Source organism: Corvus kubaryi, unplaced genomic scaffold, assembly GCF_017639235.1.
Source record: "Corvus kubaryi isolate FWS band 111438036 unplaced genomic scaffold, C.kubaryi_AGA036_p1.0 37387, whole genome shotgun sequence".
In the NCBI taxonomy this organism is placed as follows: domain Eukaryota; kingdom Metazoa; phylum Chordata; class Aves; order Passeriformes; family Corvidae; genus Corvus; species Corvus kubaryi.
Window position 1 is genome coordinate 2,600,312 of NW_024581129.1, and position 23,200 is coordinate 2,623,511.

At 38.9% G+C, this 23,200-nt stretch overlaps 1 protein-coding gene across 2 annotated transcripts in view; it reads left to right on the plus strand.

Annotated features, from left to right (window-relative positions):
- The first annotated feature begins 252 nt into the window (after positions 1-252).
- LOC121668794 (transformation/transcription domain associated protein) overlaps positions 253-23,200 on the plus strand; it is a 77,715-nt gene continuing 54,767 nt past the window's right edge. The window contains exons 1-28 of one of the 2 annotated variants that reach the window (XM_042036897.1): positions 253-393; positions 596-670; positions 1,252-1,397; positions 1,761-1,810; positions 2,778-2,888; positions 3,434-3,538; positions 4,127-4,210; positions 4,932-4,988; positions 5,588-5,713; positions 6,039-6,116; positions 6,347-6,435; positions 7,263-7,359; positions 7,726-7,864; positions 8,367-8,445; positions 9,464-9,698; positions 10,453-10,780; positions 10,892-10,989; positions 11,651-11,845; positions 12,371-12,562; positions 13,955-14,120; positions 15,341-15,597; positions 16,190-16,390; positions 18,263-18,414; positions 19,455-19,654; positions 20,430-20,647; positions 20,768-20,965; positions 21,414-21,674; positions 22,645-22,806. In XM_042036897.1, coding sequence (XP_041892831.1) covers positions 1,298-1,397; positions 1,761-1,810; positions 2,778-2,888; positions 3,434-3,538; positions 4,127-4,210; positions 4,932-4,988; positions 5,588-5,713; positions 6,039-6,116; positions 6,347-6,435; positions 7,263-7,359; positions 7,726-7,864; positions 8,367-8,445; positions 9,464-9,698; positions 10,453-10,780; positions 10,892-10,989; positions 11,651-11,845; positions 12,371-12,562; positions 13,955-14,120; positions 15,341-15,597; positions 16,190-16,390; positions 18,263-18,414; positions 19,455-19,654; positions 20,430-20,647; positions 20,768-20,965; positions 21,414-21,674; positions 22,645-22,806 — 3,978 coding nt within the window. In that variant the 5' untranslated portion in view covers positions 253-393; positions 596-670; positions 1,252-1,297. The remainder of the gene's footprint in view (positions 394-595; positions 671-1,251; positions 1,398-1,760; positions 1,811-2,777; positions 2,889-3,433; positions 3,539-4,126; positions 4,211-4,931; positions 4,989-5,587; positions 5,714-6,038; positions 6,117-6,346; positions 6,436-7,262; positions 7,360-7,725; positions 7,865-8,366; positions 8,446-9,463; positions 9,699-10,452; positions 10,781-10,891; positions 10,990-11,650; positions 11,846-12,370; positions 12,563-13,954; positions 14,121-15,340; positions 15,598-16,189; positions 16,391-18,262; positions 18,415-19,454; positions 19,655-20,429; positions 20,648-20,767; positions 20,966-21,413; positions 21,675-22,644; positions 22,807-23,200) is intronic. The other variant, XM_042036898.1, reaches the window with a different exon arrangement.

Sequence of the window (23,200 nt, forward strand, 5' to 3'; positions counted from 1 at the left end):
CGCCTCTGCCCCGGTGACTCCTCGCCCGCTGCCACCGGCGGCCCCGGCGTTCGCGGACCCTCCGGGGACGCGGGGACGGGCGGGGCTCGCCTCAAGCAGCGGCCGCTGGCAGCGCCCAGCTGGGGCGAGACCGCCCCGGCGGGGCGGGCCAGGGCGGGGCCGTCCGAGGCTTGCGGGGCCAGCGAAGGGAGCGGGCGGTGCCGCGGAGCTGCGCGCCCGCCTCCGCCCGGCGAGAGGCGCGGGAGGCGGCACCGGGAGGAGGCGGCACCGGGAGGAGGCGGCCGGAACTGAGCTCGGGCGCTTCCGTCGCGCCCATGCGCTGCCGGCGGCCTCCGGGAGCAACAAAGGAGGGAGCCGGGGGGCCACGGCCGGGCGGTCCCGCGGAGCCGCGGGGTGAGGAGCGCGGCGGCAGCGCCCCGGTGGGGCCCGGGCCTGGGCGCGGTGACGCGGGGCGCGGGGAGGCGGGACCGGCGCGCCGCGGGCAGGAGGGAGCGGCCGGAGCCCCGCCGGAGGCCTGGGGCCGAGCCCGGCACCGGGAGGGCTGAGGGACGGGGGAAAGCGCCGCTGCCGCCGCTCACGGTGCCCGTATTCGCAGGGCGGAGATGGGCTCGGCGTGATGGCGCCCTGGCAGCTGGGAGCGTCCCGGGCGAGCAGCGCTGCGGCGGGGAAGGTGAGGGGCGCGGGGTCCCGGGCTGGCTGCGGGCACCCCCAGCCCTGCGGGCCGGCTCGGCCGGACCTGGCCGGGAGCAAAACTGACGGGAAGCCCCCGAGGGGAGGAGGGAGGTCGTCGGTGTCTCAAGGTAGATGTGATTTTAGGCTTCTTTAGGGGCGAGAAAGGCAGTTTGTGGTAGCAGGACAACTGCTGGCGCCCCTGGGAGTGAGTCCCGCAGGGATGTGTCCGAGGGTAGCAGTAAGTTTGAGCTCTGGCTGGGGCGGAAGACAGGATAGCACGTGTGCAGTGTCGGGAGCATCCCTGAGCCTGGAGCCTGCTGCTGGGAGAGAGGAAACCAGGCAAAACACGTAAATGTGCTGTGAAGAGCCCAATAACCCCTTTTATCTATTAGTGCAGTCCTGTCACAGCGAGTGCTGTACATGCTTGGTGTTATATTTGTAAGCCTAAGTAAATGTGACAGCTGCGGTTTTTGGAAAAGGGGGTCCTCTTCAATATGTCAGAAGAACGGATGTAGGTGGTGGGATAGCTGCTGTTAACAAGCCACGTAAACTAATAAATACTTCTGTATTCTTTTGTAGGTGTGTTGGTCTTGATGTACTGAAAGCTGATCTTTCCTCCTCCAAGATGGCATTTGTTTCAGCACAAGGACCTACGGTGGTGGACCAAACCACTTTGATGAAAAAATACCTTCAGTTTGTGGCTGCTCTTACCGATGTCAATACACGTAAGAGACTTTTTTCTTACTGAAAATTACAGCTCTTCAGCAGTTTGTTTCACAAGTGTTTCGGACTTGTTCAGGCAATTGATAAATGAGGCAGTGAAGTCTGTCGAATTCACTTTGGAATTTGTTTGGGTTTTGATTTTTGAAGAAGCAAAATGATGAGAAACACTTGCATGAGCCAAAGTGAGTGAGCTTTGTGTGTGTGCAGTTGTGTGGTTGTTGTGTGAGAGAACTGTGTGTCTTATAACTGGGCAGTGATAGCTAAACTGATAAGATCTGATTGCTTCTTTGATCAATGAGCCTGGTGTTTTCCTTCATGACCTAGTTTTACACTCACATTTTCTTTGCTTGAATTTCCATTTTCAGCTGATGAAACCAAGTTGAAAATGATGCAAGAAGTCAGTGAGAATTTTGAGGTAAATAAAAAGAAAACAACCCCAAACAACAAAACCCTCCCTAACTTTCTGCAGTGGCAGCCTTTCATGTGCTTAATGTATATTAATAGAACTTCTGATGTTAAGCAGTTAAAAGATTAATAGTAGTGTCCTGTGACTTATGATTTATATGGTTATAAGTCATTGATTTTAGGTTCCTATTTAGGAATTAGCCAGGTTGTTGAAGAATTACGTTTGGACTTAAAGAGCTTTCATTGCCTAATATTTATTCATTAAGCATTTAAATAAAAGTGAAGTAAGAGTTTTTTTCTTCTATTTTTTTGAATGCTATGAAATGTCTGTATTTAAAGGTTTCTTTTATTTAGTTCAAATGTGTATTGTGCCCTTGTAAAGCAGAGGCCTTCCTGATTCCTCTGAGTATTCCATGGTGTGGAAGTGAGAGAGAAGTTGTCAGATGCAGAATCTGACATCAGGGGTGGAGATGTCTCCAGTGACATCTTTTGCATGGTGATGGACCATCATGTTAGATGAGCAGCAGAGAAAATGTGAAACACGAGTTACCCCAACCTTGTGTTAGCAGAAATTATACTTCAGTTGAATGCTTAGTTGTTATGTACCTGTTTTGAAGTTATAGAAGACTAAAAAACATTCTTGTGGAGTTTTTTATCTGTTCAAGCTGACCTGCCATCTCTAAAACGATTTATCTGACTAAAAAAGTAGTTTTAACAGCTTAGTCTGGTGATCTGTTTAGAATCTGAAGGCTTAGTTGATTCTCATTGCTCTTGTCTTCAGTAGGGAAGAACTTGCTCAGTATTTGTTTTGCTAATGTTCTCTTGGAACTCATTTGGTTCTGTAGTGTGTCAGCAGATACTTAGTCACTGAATCTATTCAAAATTCACTGAAAATGTTTAATAGTGGCTTTGAATGTAACTGAATATAATCTGTGTGATGTCTGTTTTATATCTCCCCATTTTTTGTTCTTAATTAGAATGTGACATCATCCCCTCAATATTCAACATTCCTGGAACACATCATCCCTCGGTTTCTCACCTTTCTACAGGATGGAGAAGTTCAGTTTCTGCAGGAGAAGCCAGCACAGGTAAACTGTGTGGAGCATCTCCTGCCTTTTTGCGGTGAAGTCCTTGATTAATCTAATGAACTGATGTAAGACTTGTTAAAAATAGATCTGTCATTTGGAGTGGAATTGAAAAAGTCCTAAGTAAGTTACTCATAAACTTTGCAAATCTGGGCTTTGGAGAAAAAGGAGGAAAACTAGGTGCAACGGAATTGGCTTTCTTGCTGAGATACTTCACATTGTTACAAACTACTGACTTTACTGAAGGTTAGGAATGAAAGGCAAAAGTTGATTCTTTGTCATTAAATACTTAAAATTGCATTCCTTAAAAAAAGTCTGATTTTTCAATGGTAAATTTGATAAATTTGCCTTATTCACTTAGGTGAGTAGTAGGAAGGATTATGTCTTTGTATACAAGCCTATGTCTACATGAAATAAATTTTTTTTTTCTATTTTAACATGCAGAATTATTAAGCTGAAAGAGATGCTGCAACCAATTGTTGAGTTTTGTGGATTTTCCAAAAAGTTCTGCCATATCTTTATTTTTCCTTTCTTTTTTTTTTTTACAGCAACTCCGGAAGCTGGTGCTTGAAATAATTCACAGAATACCAACAAATGAACATCTTCGTCTTCATACCAAAAATATCCTGTCTGTGATGTTTAGATTCCTAGAGGTATTTTTTCCTTCCTCTTAAAACTCTGTCAAATTTTCAGAAATATTTTCCTCTACTTCATCTCCAAAATTTGCTGGGGGTAGGATTTTTCCATAGCTGTGCTGCTGGTGCTGGGCGTTCTGTTTAAGCTTAACCCATGTCCTCTCTTACCACCTACAGGTTTTCTGCAGGTTCTGTTCTGCCCTTTAGAAACTTGGATTTTACAAATGCAGGGTACTGATCTCATGCTGAGCAACGTTTTCTGGCAGATAGCTTATTCTTGGAGTTTGTTTTCTGTCTGGGAATTCACAACACTGCCCTTTGAAGCTCACGTGGGGGTCTCTGTTTGAGGGGTAATGGGAACAGATCTGACAGTACAGAGTGGTTGAAATGTCTGGGTTTTATTCCCATAGGGGTGGCTTTAATTTCAGACGTACTCTAGGACTGCAAGGTACCCAAGGAAAGACATCTTGCTCGTGCAAATCCATTGATGGGGCACTGTAGATTGTTGAGAAGAGTATCATTTTACAGGGTTTTGAAGTACCCACTGAGTAGTTGAAGAATTCAGCAGTAGGCTCACTAAAAAGTCTCTTTTTTTTTTTTTCCCAGACAGAGAATGAAGAAAATGTACTGATTTGCTTAAGAATAATTATTGAATTGCACAAACAGTTCCGACCAGCAATCACTCAAGAAGTAGGTCATAACTCTTGTTAGATGGTATAAAACTTACTGCCATGCTCTTCAGAATTGCTGTTTTGTTCAAGTGGGTTGATTGATTTGTTTTGCTGCTGTCCTTTTATGTTGCCTGACCTGTTGTGGTAACCATATATTTAATTTTTTTAAAAGAGGATTGCATAATGCTAGCACTCCTGGGGAAAAAACCAAACTGTTTAAGCTTAGTTATACTTGGTTTAAATGTTTGTGAACAATATGATCAGTTTAAGGAATAAAATTCCCACACAAAGGAAGAGAATTGATGCCTTTTTAGTTTGTAATAGAAAATCCTGAAAAAGGAATTTACTATGATTGACTTTCCCCTTTCTCCTCTCCCCTCTTCTCTCCTGTGACTCATCAAGGGGGATTTGGAAGTTTGCATTGTTATTCTGTTGCATTTTTGCCTTGATTTTTGCTTGGAAAGACTTAGTTGATTCATAGTAATTATACCCAATAATACTGTATTGGAACTATGTAGAGATGATAGGTAGGTTAGATTCTTTCCAAGAGAAATTTGAATTAATACTGACAGAGCAGAAGGAGATAGAAGAACACTTTCAGATTATTTTCAGTTACCATGAAAAATGTTGGTGATTAGAGATTTTATGTATTTGTACTCTTAATACAGAGATTCTAAAATTGCGATGTAAAATTTTTTCTTTAAAAATTTGTTTATGGTAACTGACTTCTTCCTCCCTAGATTCATCATTTTTTGGACTTTGTGAAACAGATTTACAAGGAACTTCCAAAAGTAGTGGTAAGCTTTTTACTTGTTAAATTGCCCTTGCTATAGTCCGAAAACTAGTTTTTATTTCTTTCTCTAAAAGATATTAACATAATTATTTTGTATCTAGTGACACAAAGGAAATACAGTTTTAGTGAATCTATCAAAACTATGTCTAAAAATGGAGACATTTAGATTTTGGTTTGGAAAACCTTCTGTTTGTGGCACACTATTACTGGTATGAGAAAATCGAGGGGAGTTTAAGTACTGAAGCAGGGTGAGATTGGCTGCAGTTGTCTCCTTGTAGCCAAATGTGTCTCGTTTCTGAGGGAAGGGTGAGGTCATGAAGGCAGCTCTTGTCTGATCCTCCATCCCTGATACAGAGTAACTCTTGGGATGTTTTCCTTTAGCAGGAGAACCGCCTTGGCTAGGGGAGCTTTTCTGCTTCTTGTTCCAGTGGGAAAGGTTGCAGGGTGCGTGTCTGGTCCAGGCAGATGCTGCAGTGCAAACATCACACGCAGAGAGGAGTGAACTGCTCTGGGGGAAAATTATATGGAGGAGCTCTAAGGAGAGGGATGGCCTTTCGACTATGAATGGCATTATGATATTTTTCCTCTGCTCTTTCCTTGTAGAATCGGTATTTTGAGAACCCTCAGGTGATTCCAGAGAACACCGTTCCCACTCCTGAAATGGTTGGCATGATTACAACCATTGTGGTGAAGGTGAACCCTGAGCGAGAAGACAGCGAAACGAGAACGGTGGGTGTTCTGAGTGCTCTGAACTGGGGAACTGCCTGGAGCACAGGACTGCAGATCATAAGGCCAGGCAAAAATAACAGACTTTCTTTTTGCTTGTTTTTGTTATCAAAACTTTTCTGTAGAAGCCAATTGAAACTTTCCAGACATTTTCTATGCAGCTGTAATTACAGGATTTTTATTTAATATAATACCCAATGCTTTTGTGTTTTAAAAATATTAGTAAGTATAGTACTACTAAAATGAGCAGTTTCTGTAAAACTGTGTTTTACATACTCTTTTGAATTGATAATTAAACTGTTTATAAAGCATGTATTCTTTCTTTCAGCATTCAATAATTCCCAGAGGATCTTTGTCACTAAAGGTCTTGGCTGAGCTACCTATTATTGTTGTTCTCATGTATCAGGTTAGTACACTTCAGTATTCTGCATGTAAATACTTCATTACTGAATGGCTTGTGTCACTTCTGTTGGTTAACATATTAGTAAAAATGAATGTGATATACTTTTGAAAGTAAAATATCATCTAAAAATAAGCTGGTGAGATGTCTTAATTTTTTTCTGATTAGCTCTCCAGTAAGTTGACTGCAAGTGTGACTTGTGAATTTCTCTAATAATACTTTATTTTTTTTTTAAGCTCTACAAACTGAACATTCATAATGTAGTAGCTGAATTTGTGCCCTTGATTATGAACACTATTATAATACAAGTGTCTACTCAAGCAAGGTAAGAGCATTTAACAGTATTTTGATTATATTAGGGATAAATTACTTAAATCTGTCATTCAATATTACTCAAAATATTTTTGTCTTCTATCTTGTGATTTGTCATTCTAGTCTTACTGCATCTCAAAAGTAGCAAAGATTATTTGACTAAAAATTGTCAAGGTTCTGTATGTGAAGTAATTGGCATTATATGCCATTGATAAAGTCCATAGTTGTGCAGTAGGTCCCAGTTTATTATTTGATAATGAGTTTTTTTAAAACAGTTTCTGACAAAACCCCATATTGCCACAGACCGTGGTGGGAACCTTGGGAGCTTGGACACATGCTGTTGTTTAATCTTTGCCATGCCATCAATTATATATTTTTGCTCTTCCAAGGTATAGCTTACATGAAGCCTTGTGGTGTGGCACATGCTTTTTCTGCCTCAGAGAGGGATGTTTCTGAAGAGCAGCAAGTGGTTCTGAGCAGGGCAGTGGGAGCAAGATCTCTGCCTTTCCCTGTCTTGCCTGGATGATCTAATTAAGTGGTTGAAGCTTGAGAGAGACAGACAAGTCTGTGGGAGGGAATACTGCTTGGAGAAAAAAAGGCCCCAGTTAGGGGAACTGAGCCAAATGTTTGATGCTTTGTATTGGGTTGCCTTTCCGTAGAAAGGTGCTGCTGGGAATTGGAATGGCAGAGGGCTTGTTGAAAATGGGCTCTTCCATAGGGATTATATTCCTTTAAGAAGCAAGAACCTCACTACAAAATGTGATTTGAAGCTTCACTGAATTTTCTGAGTGAAGGTATTAAGAGGAACAGAATCATAACTACTGTTCAATTTAATTTCAGACAACATAAACTTTATAACAAGGAATTGTATGCTGATTTTATCGCAGCTCAGATTAAAACATTGTCTTTTTTGGCTTACATCATCAGAATTTACCAGGTAGGATGCATTTTTATTACTTTGTTACTTAATGCATCAAGTTCCTAGCTGCTTTATGGCAGGCAAGTGATCTGCATGACTGCAGTGCATCAGGGATTGGAGATGGGAGCACTTGTGTAGAATATCTGAAGGTGGGGCTGTACTTGGTTATCCTTTCAGAAGTATTCTCATGTGAATACAAAGTGGAAATGTGCCATTCCCCCTCCCTGGGCATTTATGGAATCACTATTGTATTTTAGTTTTAGGAGTAGATTTTGGAAGATAAACAAGTGAATTTTAATGGAGTGCTATTTTGCAGATGTAACCCAAACCTTAAGAATAGAATGTCATAATAGTTGTGCTCATGTTATTCTTTCTTTGTTGTAGGAATTAGTGGCTAAATATTCTCAGCAAATGGTAAAAGGAATGTTGCAGCTGCTCTCCAATTGTCCAGCTGAAACAGCACACCTCAGGAAGGAGCTCCTGATTGCTGCTAAGCACATCCTGACAACAGACCTGAGGAGCCGTATGTAGCACTTTTTATGAATGTACCTAAAAACTGGAAAGAGCTCAGCTATTTCTGTCAATTTAAGAGGCATATTACTTATTTATATTGGACTATCACAAGAGGCCAGGCCAAACAGAATTGTTGTGTGCAGGGTTGCTCAACTTCACATTTCCAGTAACTCATTAATTATATAGAGAAAGTTAGTTTTTAGAAGTTGAAAATAATGTGAGCATTTTTTTTTTCTTTGCAAATATAACTGGCTCTGACTGGGTACTGCAGTGTTACTCAAGGGGCAAGTGTCAGTGGAGTAGACAGTCACAAGAGATTGTTTGAAAGCTTCCTTGTAAATGGCACTGCCTTTTATAAGCTTCAGAAATTAATTTTGGGATAGAATCACTTTCTAACTTTAGGTTTAAATACCTAAATTAAGTGGTTTAATGCTTAACTGTTTTATTTTGATTATTTCCTTTGCCAATCATTGAGTATGGCTTTTTCATTTTTCTGTTGTTTTAAATTACAGAATTTATTCCGTGCATGGACAAGCTGTTTGATGAATCTATACTGATTGGCTCTGGATACACTGCCCGAGAGACACTGAGGTATGAGAAAGTTTGGAGTAATGATCTGAGTGCCTGCCAGTGCTGCTTAGTTGGAAAATTATTAATATTTACGGCTTCTGTATAGGGTCCTAAACCTTTGCTTCAAATAACTAATTTTACTAGATTGTTTTATTGGCAGAGATTCTGCTGCTGGAATGGTGACTTTTGTTTAACACTTTGATGGCACAGCATGGTAATGTGAGTGTAGGGCAAAATAAGAAAAATGGGTGAATGAAGATGATTTCAGTTTTTTGAATTGTAGAGGGCAACCAAAACGGTGATCACAGAGAAACCAACTCAGTATCTGCCCAATATTTTATGAAACACCCTATATCTTATGTCCAGTGTAAAATCTGAATGAGATAGAAACTTTTTGTCAATGAATACCTTAAAACTTACTTGTTTGCAATTGAAAAAGTAAATGGAGAGAATACTTAACTTTCTATGTTTTCAATAACCTAGATTTTAGGTGAGCTTGCTGATCAAATTAGTATCTGAACTAGGAGAATTGCTTCCTTTTGTTTAAGTATCAAGTGTGCCTTATTGACAGCATGTATTAGATTTAGAAGTATTTGCTCTGCTAGATTCTTTACCTGGTATTTGAAAAGAAATGATTTTTGAAATTTACCAATTTTCATAACTGCTTTTGAAATCATGGATCATTTATGACTAATTATGAAACAGATTACCAACACTGCTCAAAAGGTGGCTAACATGGATGTTAACTGCATGTAGATAAAAATATGTGGTGGAGTGTTCTGCAGTGGGGGGAAGAAAGGTCAAAGAGGCAACACCAGAGTTGTGGGATAGATTGGTGCATCGTTGGTTAGGTTGTACACGTTAAAATTCTCTTGTGTAACCAAAAAAGCCTTGTGAACTCTGGGTTTGCATATGAAAACAGAAAACTTACTTTGAGAAATTTGGAAGTATTTCCAGGCAGTAATTATATGTTAAGTCCAATTAACAACATTTTTAGTTGTGCTCCATGTGTTTTCATCATTGCTTGTTTTGGCTGTAGACCCCTTGCATACAGCACCCTGGCAGACCTGGTGCATCACGTCCGGCAGCATCTGCCACTCAATGACCTCTCCCTGGCTGTCCAGCTGTTTGCCAAGAACATTGATGATGAATCCTTGCCAAGCAGTATCCAGACCATGTCTTGCAAGCTTCTGCTAAATTTGGTAGACTGTATCCGGTCTAAAAGTGAACAGGAAAATGGAAATGGTAGAGACATCCTTATGAGGATGCTGGAGGTATTGATTTGTTTAAAGCATTTGGTAATTGCTTGGATATCCTGTTTTGCAGTATGTTGTCAATCGCATTTTACTTTCTCCTCTCTTCAGAAACGAGCATATGTAGTCTGTGTCCTGTATTTCACTTTAATGCTTCAGGGCTCTTTAAAATGCTCTGCAGCTGGGATCATATCTCAAGTGTAGTGGAGATGCTTTGTCAACTCAGCCTCATTCAGTGGCTAGTTTCAAAGCAGGAAACTGAATGCCTGTTTTGGATAGCTTGTTTTTTTAAAAATAATTTTATTCTAAATTTTAGTTATAAGCTTTTTTCCTTGTATAATAGTATGCAAGAATTGGATTTTTTAATGCCTTCTGGTTATGGGTATGCTTTTTGGTGTGGGTTTTTTTTAAGCCCTGGAAGAGGATCTTCACACAGGTCCTTGGCATAACACAATGCAATCTGTACAATTAGAAATATCTGCTCTTTGAAGACCTAATGATCCTTTTTAAAGATCTTTATACGGAGGGGTTTTTTTTGTATTTTTGAAAATTGAGGATGCACCCGTTGCTCAAAGAAGGCAAACTAATTTATTGATACACTAAAAGTGTTTGTCATTTGAATGACTTCAGAAATAGCTGTAAATTCTATTGATCTCAGTATTCTGAACTGAAGTATTAGTACTATTAAATTTAGCATGATTTTTGAAGAAGAAACTTATTTTCCTTTTCTTTCCCCCTCCCTGCTCTTTGATTTGCTTCTCCTGCTTTGCCTTAGGTGTTTGTTCTGAAATTCCACACCATAGCACGCTACCAGCTCTCTGTCATTTTTAAGAAGTGCAAGCCCCAGTCCGAGCTCGGGGCAGCTGAAGCCGCGTTACCCGGAGTGCCCACAGCAGCAAATGCAGCCCCTGTTCCTGTCCCATCTCCTGCCCCAGCCACTCCTGTGGCCCCTACACCAGTACCTGTGTTTGAAAAACAAGGGGAAAAAGAAAAAGAAGACAAGCAGACATTTCAGGTCACGGATTGCCGGAGCTTAGTGAAAACTTTGGTCTGTGGGGTCAAGACGATCACGTGGGGGATCACCTCATGCAAAGCTCCTGGTGGTAAAACTGCATATTTAATTACATTTATCTCTCATAGTTCTACAGAAAAAAATGCTCTAGAATGAAAGCAAATAGTATTTTTAATGCTTAACTATCTTGTTCTTCTTTCAGAAGCACAATTCATTCCTAATAAGCAGTTGCAACCTAAGGAGACTCAAATCTATATAAAGCTGGTGAAATATGCAATGCAAGCGTTAGATATTTATCAGGTATGTAACCTGCCCACATAGCACTTCTATTTATACAGTTACTGTTAGATCTTTTTATAAGGATTTATTTGTCAGCTACACCACAGATTACACATGCAGTGTATTTTCACTAAGTCTTTAACTGGGACCACAACTATTGAGAAATGCTCAATATGAAGAATGCATTTCAAAAGTGAATTTCAAAGTGCTTACTACTTGGAAGCAGCAGATTATTTTCTTAAGAGCCATTTTTGTCTGTTCATGCAGGCAAGTCAGACTAGAAATAATTCTTTCATATAGTGAAGGAAATCTATCCTTGAAGGCGATAGTTTAGCTAATACTTGAAGCATTCATGTCTGTGTTTATCTTCTGTAGTTACACAAAGTACTGATGAGTGTATGTGATGAGTGTTTGATTGGGTATTAAGTAATTTACAAATACACTGGTATCTCCTACTGTTGTCTTTTTCCACTTCTAACTTCATAGTTTTAAAATCTGTTCTGAAAACACTCAGTTTTAGTATTTTTGTCATGGTTGGCTCTTGTGCCCAACTTCTAGTTGTGTGGGGCTTGCATGTCAAACCCATAAAATCTCAGTTACTTTCAAAAGGTATTTTAAGAATAAGGGGGAAGAAGCTACTCGAATTCTGTAACCAGTGTATCTGTTTTCTCAATTGCTGCAGGTGCAAATAGCAGGAAATGGACAGACATATGTTCGAGTAGCAAACTGTCAGACAGTCAGGATGAAAGAGGAAAAGGAAGTTCTGGAGCATTTTGCTGGTGTGTTCACAATGATGAACCCTTTAACTTTTAAAGAAATCTTTCAAACTACTGTTCCTTACATGGTGGAGAGGATCTCTAAAAACTATGCTCTTCAGGTATGTTATTGTTTACTTTAATTGATAATGAACAGCATGTAGGAAAGAGCTTAATGCCTTGAGGAACATATGGCTGATGTGGAATATTAAATCATAATATTGAAGTTAGCATGTGAGATTTGAAGCAGTCTGTATAGTCTATGAAAATAATTTAAAGATGGATTTTGAAAAAACCTTACCAGACTAAGTGATGCAATACAAACACAAACACTTCAGTTTAGAACATATGAATGGACTTCATTCTTGAAAAGTATTGGACATTATGGAGTTGTTGTTTTCTTCAGGTGGTTGTGCTAATGTTCTACTAATTTACAGAATGCAAGTCCTAGAATATCTGTTTAAACTTAAAACTTGAACAGTAAGTTAAATACATGGTTGTATTCCACTGAGGACAAACAGAATCACTTGGGTAGCAGTGGAAGTGGGAAAAGAAATCTTTTTTTTTTTTTTTTAATGGATAGTGCATTTATTCTTTTGTTCTTTTTATTACAGCAGTAATAACTTCTTTGTGGTTTCCTTTTATAGATTGTTGCCAATTCTTTCTTGGCAAACCCTACTACCTCTGCTCTCTTTGCAACCATTTTGGTGGAGTATCTTCTGGATCGGCTGCCAGAAATGGGCTCTAATGTGGAACTCTCCAATCTGTATCTCAAGCTGTTCAAGTTAGTCTTTGGCTCAGTTTCACTATTTGCAGCTGAAAATGAACAAATGCTGAAGGTAAAGGTCATTTGTGTTAAAAATAAGTCTGGTTTAAAAACAGCACTCTTAAGAGTTTTACACTGTCTAACATTTGAGAGTCATTTAATGTTTGAAGCACTATTTGTGATACATTTTTTCCTAGTGCCAAGTACATTGTCTTGTTTATAAGAGATGGTTTCTGTGAATATTTGCTTCATATTTGAAACTATGAAGTGATGTGCTAATTCTGAGTATAAACGGCTGTGGTCTGTGATTGCCATAAGCCCATGTAACTTCATGGTCAGAAGATGCATATCTTCTCACATATTTTCCCCTTTTGTTTCCATGTTAAGAGTTTTGCTTGGATTGAAATGACTTTTTTGTTGTTGGTGAATCTTGTTTACTCATGTAATATTCAGTGACATGTACCTCTTGAGTTAGATTTTTCTGTGCTCTTGAAAAGGCTGGGCTTAAGGAATGCTATTTTTTCTACTGACAACATATTGTGTATTCCAAGGATCTATTTATGTTGATGAGATCATCTCATTATTCAGTGAATTTAGAAATGCTGAGCTTGTAGCAAGGGTGCACTTTCCTCATAAAAGCAGCAGCTGCCTGTATCTAGAAAATACATTAAGATTTTAATGGAACACTGATTGTTCTCTCATAATTTCTCTTAATTTTCCTTCCTCGTACCTTATAGCAAATAAAATTTCTGATACAGGTAACTGTGCAGAACAGAGTAGGGATTACCAATTTTCCACAGTCTTTGAAAACTAACAGTAATATGAAGCAATATTCATATAATCTTGCTTTAATTCTTGCAGTTTGTCATCAGAATCAAGGTCATTTGGATTGTATAAGCTGGAGACGAAGTTTAAAGAGTGTAATTTACTACCTTCACAGTTTCATGCTTCTGTTACTTTCTTTTGTTTCTGTAGGATGGATGATAGGGGCCTTGGGCAGAGAATTTAATTGAATGATGAAGGCTGTTTGCAGCATTTGCATAGCAATGTAGAAAGATGTTAATAATATCCAGACATGTTACTGTTTGTCTCTGGTGCATGAGAATACTTGCATTTATCAACTATTTTTATTGATACTTGCGAGGTATTCATGTCCTCTGCTCTAGAAAGGCCACCAGTTCCATAACCTTTTTTTACTTGAAAGAGTTTGCTTTCAAAATGAAATTTTAGCATTCACAAAAATTAGGAACTAGTAGTGAAATTAGATTGGGGTGAATTAGTATTGTTAAGTGTCCTCTCTCTGTCATTCTGACACCTCTGATTTCTGCTCCATGTCCCCAGATAAGTGAGAGGAAATATTTTTCTTGTGTCAGATTTGCAGAATCTCATGCTAAATTCTTGTACAGTGCAATGATGATGATAAAATTGGTATTTTATTAATCTTTAAGCTTTATTTTCTTTATAGCCACATTTGCACAAGATTGTGAACAGCTCTATGGAACTTGCACAGACTGCCAAAGAGCCCTATAACTATTTCCTGCTGCTCAGAGCACTGTTCAGATCTATTGGAGGAGGCAGTCATGATCTGTTATACCAAGAATTCTTGCCGCTGTTACCAAACTTACTGCAAGGTAGAACAATACCTTCTTTCCCCACCCTAGCTTCTGATTTTTTTATGTGAATAGTAGTAATAAAGTTATGTTGTGTAATTATAAACCCCTCAAAAGCAAAGCCCTACCCCTGAGAAGTAGCTTCTGATTTTGAGTTTAACGATTGATTTAAATATCTTGAATGTGCTTATTTTCATTTTCTACCAGCTGCTTCAGGCTCCATAGTTTTGGCTGCTTCACAATTTCTGCTGCTTGTTTTTCTTTTCATTGTGGGGCTGTTGGGGTTTTCTTGTTTGTTTCTTTTACTTGTTTGGGTTTTTTTTTGCTGTGGGTAACTTTGTTGGCACAAAGCATTTGAGGGATAAGTGAATAGGCAAAGCAACGTTGCCAGGCCATCACTGATTTTGTGGGGAGAACAGGGCAGTGAAGCTCTGGCTGCTCTGCAGTTGAGGGCATGTGTGTGCACCTGCAAGGGCATGATAAATAGAAATTCAAGTAGTGCCAGACTGCAAAAAGAAATGGAAATAACAATCAGTTTGATTAATTGAGCATTTATGCTTGCAAGAACTGTGTTCCAGAAATACTGAGGGTGAGCAAGGAAATGTGGAGAACTACTTAAACCTAAGGACAAGCTAATCAGAACTATTCCAGGACTGTAGACTGGTTCCCATCTAGCTGTAGGGACAGTTTTTATTGTTAGCAAATGTGTCTGTTATCGATAAATCATTTTGTAAAACTCTTGTCAGTAGATTCATGGAATATGTGAAATCTTTATGGGAGAAAAATCACTTGGGGAATGTGCTTAGTCTGTATGGGGCAATTAATGTACTTGAACTCACTGAATGTTTCTTTTCAGGAGTCAAAATACTTTAAAAACAATTGTTCTGTATGAGATTATTTTTTATTGTTACAAGGCTGTTTTGAGTCAAATTATCTCTTTTTCTTTTTCATCCACTATATTCAAATGCTGCCTTATTGAGTAACATTAAACTTTAAAATATGCATAGAGGCTTTTTCTTCTATATGTGTGTAGACAAAAAACCATCCACTGCATGAAATCCTTAGATGTAAGTTAGAATAATGAATGGTATTATATTTTGTAAATTGATTATTTATGGAGCTGTAAGCTCTACAGAATTTAAAAACATCAGGTTCTTCTGAATTCAGGAAATAGCAATTTTTAACAATAAACTGTGGACTGTCTTTTTCCTGTGAGTGCATAACTTATCCATAATTTTCAGGACTAAATATGTTACAAAGTGGCCTTCATAAACAGCACATGAAAGACTTGTTTGTAGAGCTCTGCCTCACAGTGCCCGTTCGTCTGAGCTCGCTGCTGCCTTATCTGCCAATGCTGATGGACCCGCTGGTGTCAGCTCTCAATGGATCCCAGACCCTGGTTAGCCAGGGCTTAAGAACTCTGGAACTGTGTGTGGATAACTTGCAGCCAGACTTTCTGTACGACCACATTCAGCCAGTTCGAGCTGAGCTCATGCAGGTAAACGTGTCGTTTCCTGTTAGACCACAAGGGGTCATTGATTTGCTGAATATTATTAGAAATTTGTGTGAAGCTTTGGTTACAAAAACTTGAAAAATCTGTTGTGAGACCCATACCAATCTGATATGAGTGTAGAAGGATAGTTGGTGTTGTGCTGTTGAGCTGAAAACTCAGAAGATTTAGAAGTGAATGAATTGTTCCTTCTATATACTTTGTTCAATGGTTATATTCTATTTACTTCATTTGCTTTTTGTATTTCAAAACTAGCTCTGAGATTAATTCAGTTCGGCCTTAACTGGCCTGCTTTTTAAATTGACAATGTTGTTTAATATTCATCATAAGCATGAAATTACATTCCAGTGTAGCAAAGATGACAGCAATCTAATCTAAAACTGCATTTAGGACAACCTTGTTACAAAGCACTTGGGCTGTTGTGAACTGAGACTGCTTGTATTCAACCTTGATAAGGAACTTATGCAGGGTCAGTTATCCAAATACAAGGATAATTGTTTGCCTTGACTTTTTTTTTTACATTACAACTTGTAAAATGTTGAAGTAAGACTGGTCTGCCCCTGTACCTCTTAACCCCCAGGCTTTGTGGCGAACCCTGCGCAATCCTGCTGACAGCATCTCCCACGTGGCTTATCGTGTGCTTGGGAAATTTGGTGGAAGTAACAGGAAAATGCTGAAGGAATCACAGAAACTACAATATGTAGTCACAGAAATCCAAGGACCCAGTATTACAATTGAATTTTCAGACTGTAAAGCATCCATTCAACTCCCAATGGAAAAGGTAAGGGCTTAAGTTACTTTCAGTGCTGAGAAATCAGCTTTATAAACATCTGTCTGCCAGTTCTTTCTTTACTTCCCCTATAAACTGTGCTGTATGTCACCCCCAAAAAGTGGATTTAGGCATGCTGTTTGCTCTTACAAAGTGATAGGATAGGGAGCTAAATTGGCCCAAATAAATGCTTTCACAGAATGGATAAGATTGGAACTTCTGGTATATTGCTTAGGTTAGGTGCAGGAATCCCATCTAAAAGTCCCTATTTCTTTTTGAAATGTACCAAAAATTTACTGTAGAAATTCTTCAGTGCTGATTATTCTCACGACTCCAGTGATGTGGTTTTGTTTGTGGTCTCTAGCAGCACTTCTTAGTGCTGCAAAACCACTTTGTACTGTACTGGCTTTCATCTGGCAGCCACGGTGTATTACAAATGCTTAGTTCTCGCTAATTACAGCAATCTAATCTCCTCTGAGAGTGAAGCTGGATTCGGAGATAATTTGGTCTGTAGAGTTTTAATACTTACCTTTTCAATTAGACTTTCATAAGTAGATATGATCTGAATGTAGTAAGCAATTTTCTTCACAGGCAGCTGGCTCTCTGGCTCTGTAGAGCCATCAGGCTTAAAAATAGCTTGGAAAAGTGATTCTTAAAATGCAGATTTACTGATTTCTTCACTGTACTGAAGCTGATGAATTGAATACATGTAAATACTGTAGTTGCTGACATTTACCTGTCCTGCTAGTTTAATTCAAACTAAGTTTTCCTAAGGATTTAAGGATCTAACATTGATAATAAGCAATCTTCAGCTGCTTGGTATTGACCAAGAAAGAGTGTGTTATCTGCTGAACACTTTGTATCTATGAAAAGGAAATGTCAAATTACCAAGAAAAAAAAAGTGGAATAAATTGAAAACAAGAAATTCTTGTTTTCTTTTAGTGCCCTGGTGGACTTCTGTGGTCTGTGTAAAACTAATTTTTCTTTTCATTGAGATCCTGTGATTAAAAACTTAGGATGACAACTAGTTAAGTAATTGGAAATACCAAGGAAGGAAAATGCCCACTTTGTAGCAGGGCCTTTTTCTGCATAAACTTATTAGGCATGAATGGTTAGATTTTTATTTGCAATTAATAAGGTACTGAAATTCCTTATTTCAAGGCAGTCCTGAGCAATTTTTACTTTTTTTTTTTTTTACTTAATGCCTATCTTATTTATCTTTAATTTCTTCCTTTCTTTTGTGGGAGAAGGATAGAAATTAGACAGTTGTGCTTTTATGTATTTTTATCTCTCTCTGTAAAAATATATGTACACAAAATAGAAATTTCCCAAAGAGACCTGCTCCTCTTTTTAATTGTCGTCATATCTTAAAGGATTGATTTGAATTATTCTCGAATGTATTAAATCTTCTTGACAAGGAAGAGTACTATTTCCATTAAGTGAACAGTGTTCAGAAGTTGCTTACATGTACATTTCATCATGCATGGCAAGGTACCATTTATATATGGGTATAAATGCATTGTATACATAAGGAATAAAGGGATTAGGCACAGCAATTATTGCTGAAAGGAAGGCAAGGAAAATTTTTTTTTTTTGGGAAGGAGAGAGACACACTGAAGATTTACCTCATTCATAACTTGAAGTGCTTTCTGACCATGGAGGTAAAATGTATCTGCCATGAAACTCAGCACGTACAGAAGCACAGAAAACACCATGGTGGTTTCAAACTGTGCTCTCTCTGCATTTCTTAGCTTGGGCACTCCAAACTGTGCATGCTTTAAAAGTTACTTTTAATATATATTAATGACACCATTCCCTTGATTAATGACCTTATGGTAAATGCCAAGAACAAGAAGTGTCTGGATTCTCTCTTTTCCATTCTAGGCAATCGAGACCGCCCTGGACTGTCTGAAGAGCGCCAACACGGAGCCCTATTACCGGAGGCAGGCGTGGGAAGTCATCAAGTGCTTCCTGGTAGCCATGATGAGCCTGGATGATAACAAACATGCATTATACCAGCTTCTTGCACATCCCAAGTATGACAACTCTTTAAACGTAAATGTGTATGTAAAACTTGTGGTGTCTTTGGAACAACCTAGGTTAGAGACAGTGATTAGTCTGTGCAATTCATGGGGTTTTTGCCTGCTGGTGAAAAGGAATTTTGTTAGCAAGTTTTTTAATGCAAGTGATGTGTTAATGTTTCATAGTTTAATCTTCTTCCCCTAATTACAGGCCAGTGTGTAATCTGTTATGTATGATCAATATGATTAATTGTGGTTTCATATATTTAAATAATTGGAATATTCTGGTGCTTAAGTGTATTTTAAAGATTAATTTGGATTGTCACGTTTTTTATGTACATCTAAGCTTTTACTAAAGTGAAAGAGAAAACTCAGTTTCATTTAGTGACTAAGCTATAGCATAGTCACACACATAACCTCTGTTTGTCTTGGTATGAGAGCTTTTTATTGAAGCTTTTCTTACTTCTTTTGCAATTTTGGTCATTGATACTTACTGAGTTTATTGCTTTTAGACAACTTTGATGTCTTTGCCCAAAAAGTGTGGGCTGACTTTGACTCTTGCAATACAGTAAGTGTAGCTAAAGAGCATAGTAGCTTTCACAGTTTCGACTTGTTAGACTTGACATAAGTATAGCTTTGCAATGAATAAGTTTTGTTGGGCAGTGATTTGATAAATAGTTTCAATCGTTCAAGATTAAAATCAAATGTCATTTTAAAAAAGGGAAAAATGTCAAAATATTGAAAATGACATTCTGTTATTGAGTTGCAGTGTGATGCCTGTATACCTATTATTGTATGGACGTGGCTTCTTCTGAACCACTGGCTTTAAATGTTCCTGATGAAATTGAGCTATCCATCATGCTGGAGACCAGTGGCTGACAAAATTAATACGGGCTGAGTGAACTGGTCTAGCTCTATCAAAATGAGGGCAAAACAGGAGGTGGAGAAGGAGTTAGATACCGAGAGCAAATTTCCAATCAAGTACCTGACACGGGCTGTGATTGAGCTGCGGGCACTGCACTTTGGGTTCAGTTGAGCACAACGTTGTCTTTCAGCTTCACTGAGAAGTCCATCCCCAGCGTGATCATCTCTCACCGCTACAAGGCCCAGGACACTCCGGCTCGGAAGACCTTTGAGCAGGCCCTGACCGGGGCCTTCATGTCGGCCGTCATCAAGGACCTGCGGCCCAGCGCCCTGCCCTTCGTGGCCAGTCTGATCCGCCACTACACCATGGTGGCCGTGGCTCAGCAGTGCGGTGAGGACAGGGGACAGAGCTCCTGGGGCTTCCGGGAGGGGCGTGGAGAGCTTTGTGCTTTTACTTATGGCAATTGGTTTAAAAAAGTAAAAAATACTGCAGTTGCTTCTTGGTAGCTATACTGGTTTTTTGTTTGGTGGCTGAATTACGTTTTAGTTCTGTAAAATGGTGGCAATTGTTAAACAAATTTTAAAAAACAGTCAATCACCTAATAATACTCTTTAAATGCTACAGCCAGTGAAAGAACTGCAGCATGGAACAGCTTACATAGTTCCAGAGGATTTTTGTAACTTAATACTCACAGTACTACTTGCAGGTGGTCTTTAATTGGGTTGTTTCCACTTGCGGTTTTGAAGAACCTTTAGAGGAACTAAGTGAATGTTGGAGCACTGCAGTGTCTTAAATCCATGAAGAAAACTTTTTGTTTGGGCTGTATGACAAGTAATTTGGGAAAAGACATACTATAAGCATATCACTCTTCATTGTCACATTAATGTAACTTGAATTTTTATGACTCTTCATTTTAATTAAATCTTGCAGGCATAATCTAGTGCATAGAAGAAAATATTCAAGTAGATGTAATCTTTTTTTCTTCTAGGTGTGAAGGATGCCTTACAATCCATTTATATGCAAATAGGCACAGGGTTTACTGGTTTTGCCATCAGCTAGTCCAAGGAGTAGTAAAATCTAATTAAAAGACTATTCATATTGAAATATCCATTGTTTTGTCTTTATTTCCCCTTCTCCCTCTTTTCTTCCCTGTTACAAATTACAGGTCCTTTCTTGCTGCAGTGCTATCAGGTTGGGAGCCAGCCTAGCACAGCCATGTTTCACAGTGAAGAAAATGGGTCAAAAGGCATGGATCCCTTGGTGCTTATTGATGCCATAGCAATCTGCATGGCATATGAGGAGAAGGAGCTCTGCAAAATAGGAGAGGTGGCCCTAGCAGTGATATTCGATGTTGCAAGCATTATCTTGGGTTCAAAGGAAAGGGTAAGTTTTTAAAAAATGTACTTAAATGATCAAGTTTCAGCCAATGTAATTTTGCTTCTGAAGTTTTGGAGGCTACAACTAAGCTGAGAAAAGGAAACTGATCCATTTCTTTGTTTTCAGGCTTGTCAGCTTCCCTTGTTTTCGTACATTGTGGAACGTTTATGTGCTTGCTGTTATGAACAAGCTTGGTATGCTAAACTGGGAGGTGTCGTGTCCATTAAATTTCTTATGGAACGGCTGCCACTGATTTGGGTCCTCCAGAACCAGCAGACTTTCCTGAAGGCACTTCTCTTTGTTATGATGGACCTAACTGGAGAGGTATGTAATGAATGAATTTTATCAAATAGTATGGGGAAAAATTCTGGCCTTAAATTCACACAGATTGAACTCTTAGTAATCTTGATTTTGCTGAACTTTAGAATTTATTTTACTTATAAGAGTTAGTAGTGAAGTCTAGTCATTTGCACTCAAACGAGGTTCTGAAGTTAGGAGTGAGGTCAGATTTTTCCACATAACTTTGCTGAAGTTTTGTGGATCACACTTGCTGCTTTCAGAGCAGAAGTGGACAGGCCACATGTAGATCACAAAACCCCACAGATTCACTGTCACCATAGAATCACTAAGCTTAGCTGGAAATGAAAATCACAGGATAAATCAAAATCACAGGATTTATCAAAATCCAATTCTAAGTTTGTTGATGAGTAACACGTAGATTTGTGATCTTTGTTCTGTACTTAGCTGATAAAAATAATCTCTGATGCCCCAGGTTTCCAATGGAGCAGTTGCTATGGCAAAGACCACATTAGAACAGCTTTTGATTAGATGTGCAACTCCTTTAAAAGATGAAGAAAAAACAGAAGAAATCCTTGCAGCACAGGAAAAGTCTTTCCATCATGTCACACATGACCTCGTTCGAGAAGTAACCTCTCCAAACTCCACTGTGAGAAAACAAGCCATGCATTCCTTGCAGGTGCTTGCACAGGTCACTGGCAAAAGTGTCACAGTCATCATGGAGCCACATAAAGAGGTAAGCAGAAATACTTACTGAACCTGAGCCTAAAGTTGTTTTCCAGGTTGGATTTGCAGAAATGCTTTTCTGAGTACATTTTTCCACACTAGTGAATTAAGTTCTTAGTGCTTTGATAGCATGTGTTTGTCATTTGCTAAGTTTTGTTGTTCTGAAATACACAATGGCTGGAGCACTGTAGAGATTCATACAGGCTCTGCCTGACTCTTAGCCAGTATTTATAGTGTCTTCAGGTTGATTTAGTTCCTTAAATTATGGGCTGCTCATCCTGCCACCAATCAGACACAGGCTAGGCCATATAGGTTCTGCATTTTGATACTCAGTTTTATTATCCTCTAAATCTGTGGCATTATTGCTATGCCTTTCCCTATCCAGCAAGAGACTATAATGTTCAAAGCTGGTTGAAATAACTTTTGGCTAGACACTCCTTAAAGCTGATATTGTTTTGTTCTCTGAAAGATAATTGAATGTACATAAGCCTTAAGGGCCATGACAGCATACCAGATTATACTGAGAAGCTCCCTAATTGATATCTTACTTTGCTAAAGCTGTTTAATGAGGAAAGTGAGAAGTTAGTGTAATGGAAAAAAGTTACACAAACTTTTTAGTTTTTCTGATGTTTTAGAAGCTTTAAAATAGTCTTGTTTCTTCACTGTTCGAAATGCTTCAGTCTATGAATTTCTTTGTTGTTCATAATGTTGTGTGAAGTTATTAAATATCATAGATCTGCTCACAGAGAATATGTATTAATTACAGCTACTACACTGTTTTGCAAACTGATGTGAATCAAAGTAATTCCGAGAATTACTTTTCCTCTCGCTTAATTATTTCTCAAGACACGTCTGGAGCCACAATATCAAATGGATACAAACCTGCAGCCGTGACTAATGCTGTCTTTCCTCCCAGTGGCTGGGTCTTTGGGGTCATTTCAACAGACTGCTAATTCAGTAATCTAAATTACATCATGTAGGTTCTCCAGGACATGGTTCCTCCTAAAAAGCATTTACTTCGGCACCAACCTGCAAACGCCCAGATTGGCCTGATGGAGGGAAATACATTTTGCACAACCCTGCAGCCCCGATTGTTTACAATGGATCTCAATGTTGTGGAACACAAGGTTTTCTACACAGAGGTACTTTCTTTTTGTGTTCTCATCTTTGAATGTAGATACTTCTGTATGATGGTGGTAGTACTTTCATTGTTAAAAAAATATGTTTTTCTTTGTGCATTTTAAACTTTCACTGAAATGTAAGAATTTACCTTTTGAAACATCAGGTGAAGTCTGGTTTGCCTACAGCATAATAGCTCTGAGCTAAACAGAATATTCTAATCTGTGTGAAATATATTAAATGAGCTTTGGTGTTACAGTACTGGTCTCGTAGCCCTGACTTTCATATTTAGGTCTTATTTTTTACACAGTATATCAATTACATAAATTGTTGTACCACCAAACATAGGCAGTGTTGGTTAAAGTTTTTGAGTCCCTAACAGTTTGAGTAAAATGGAATATAAAACCTGTGTGTAGA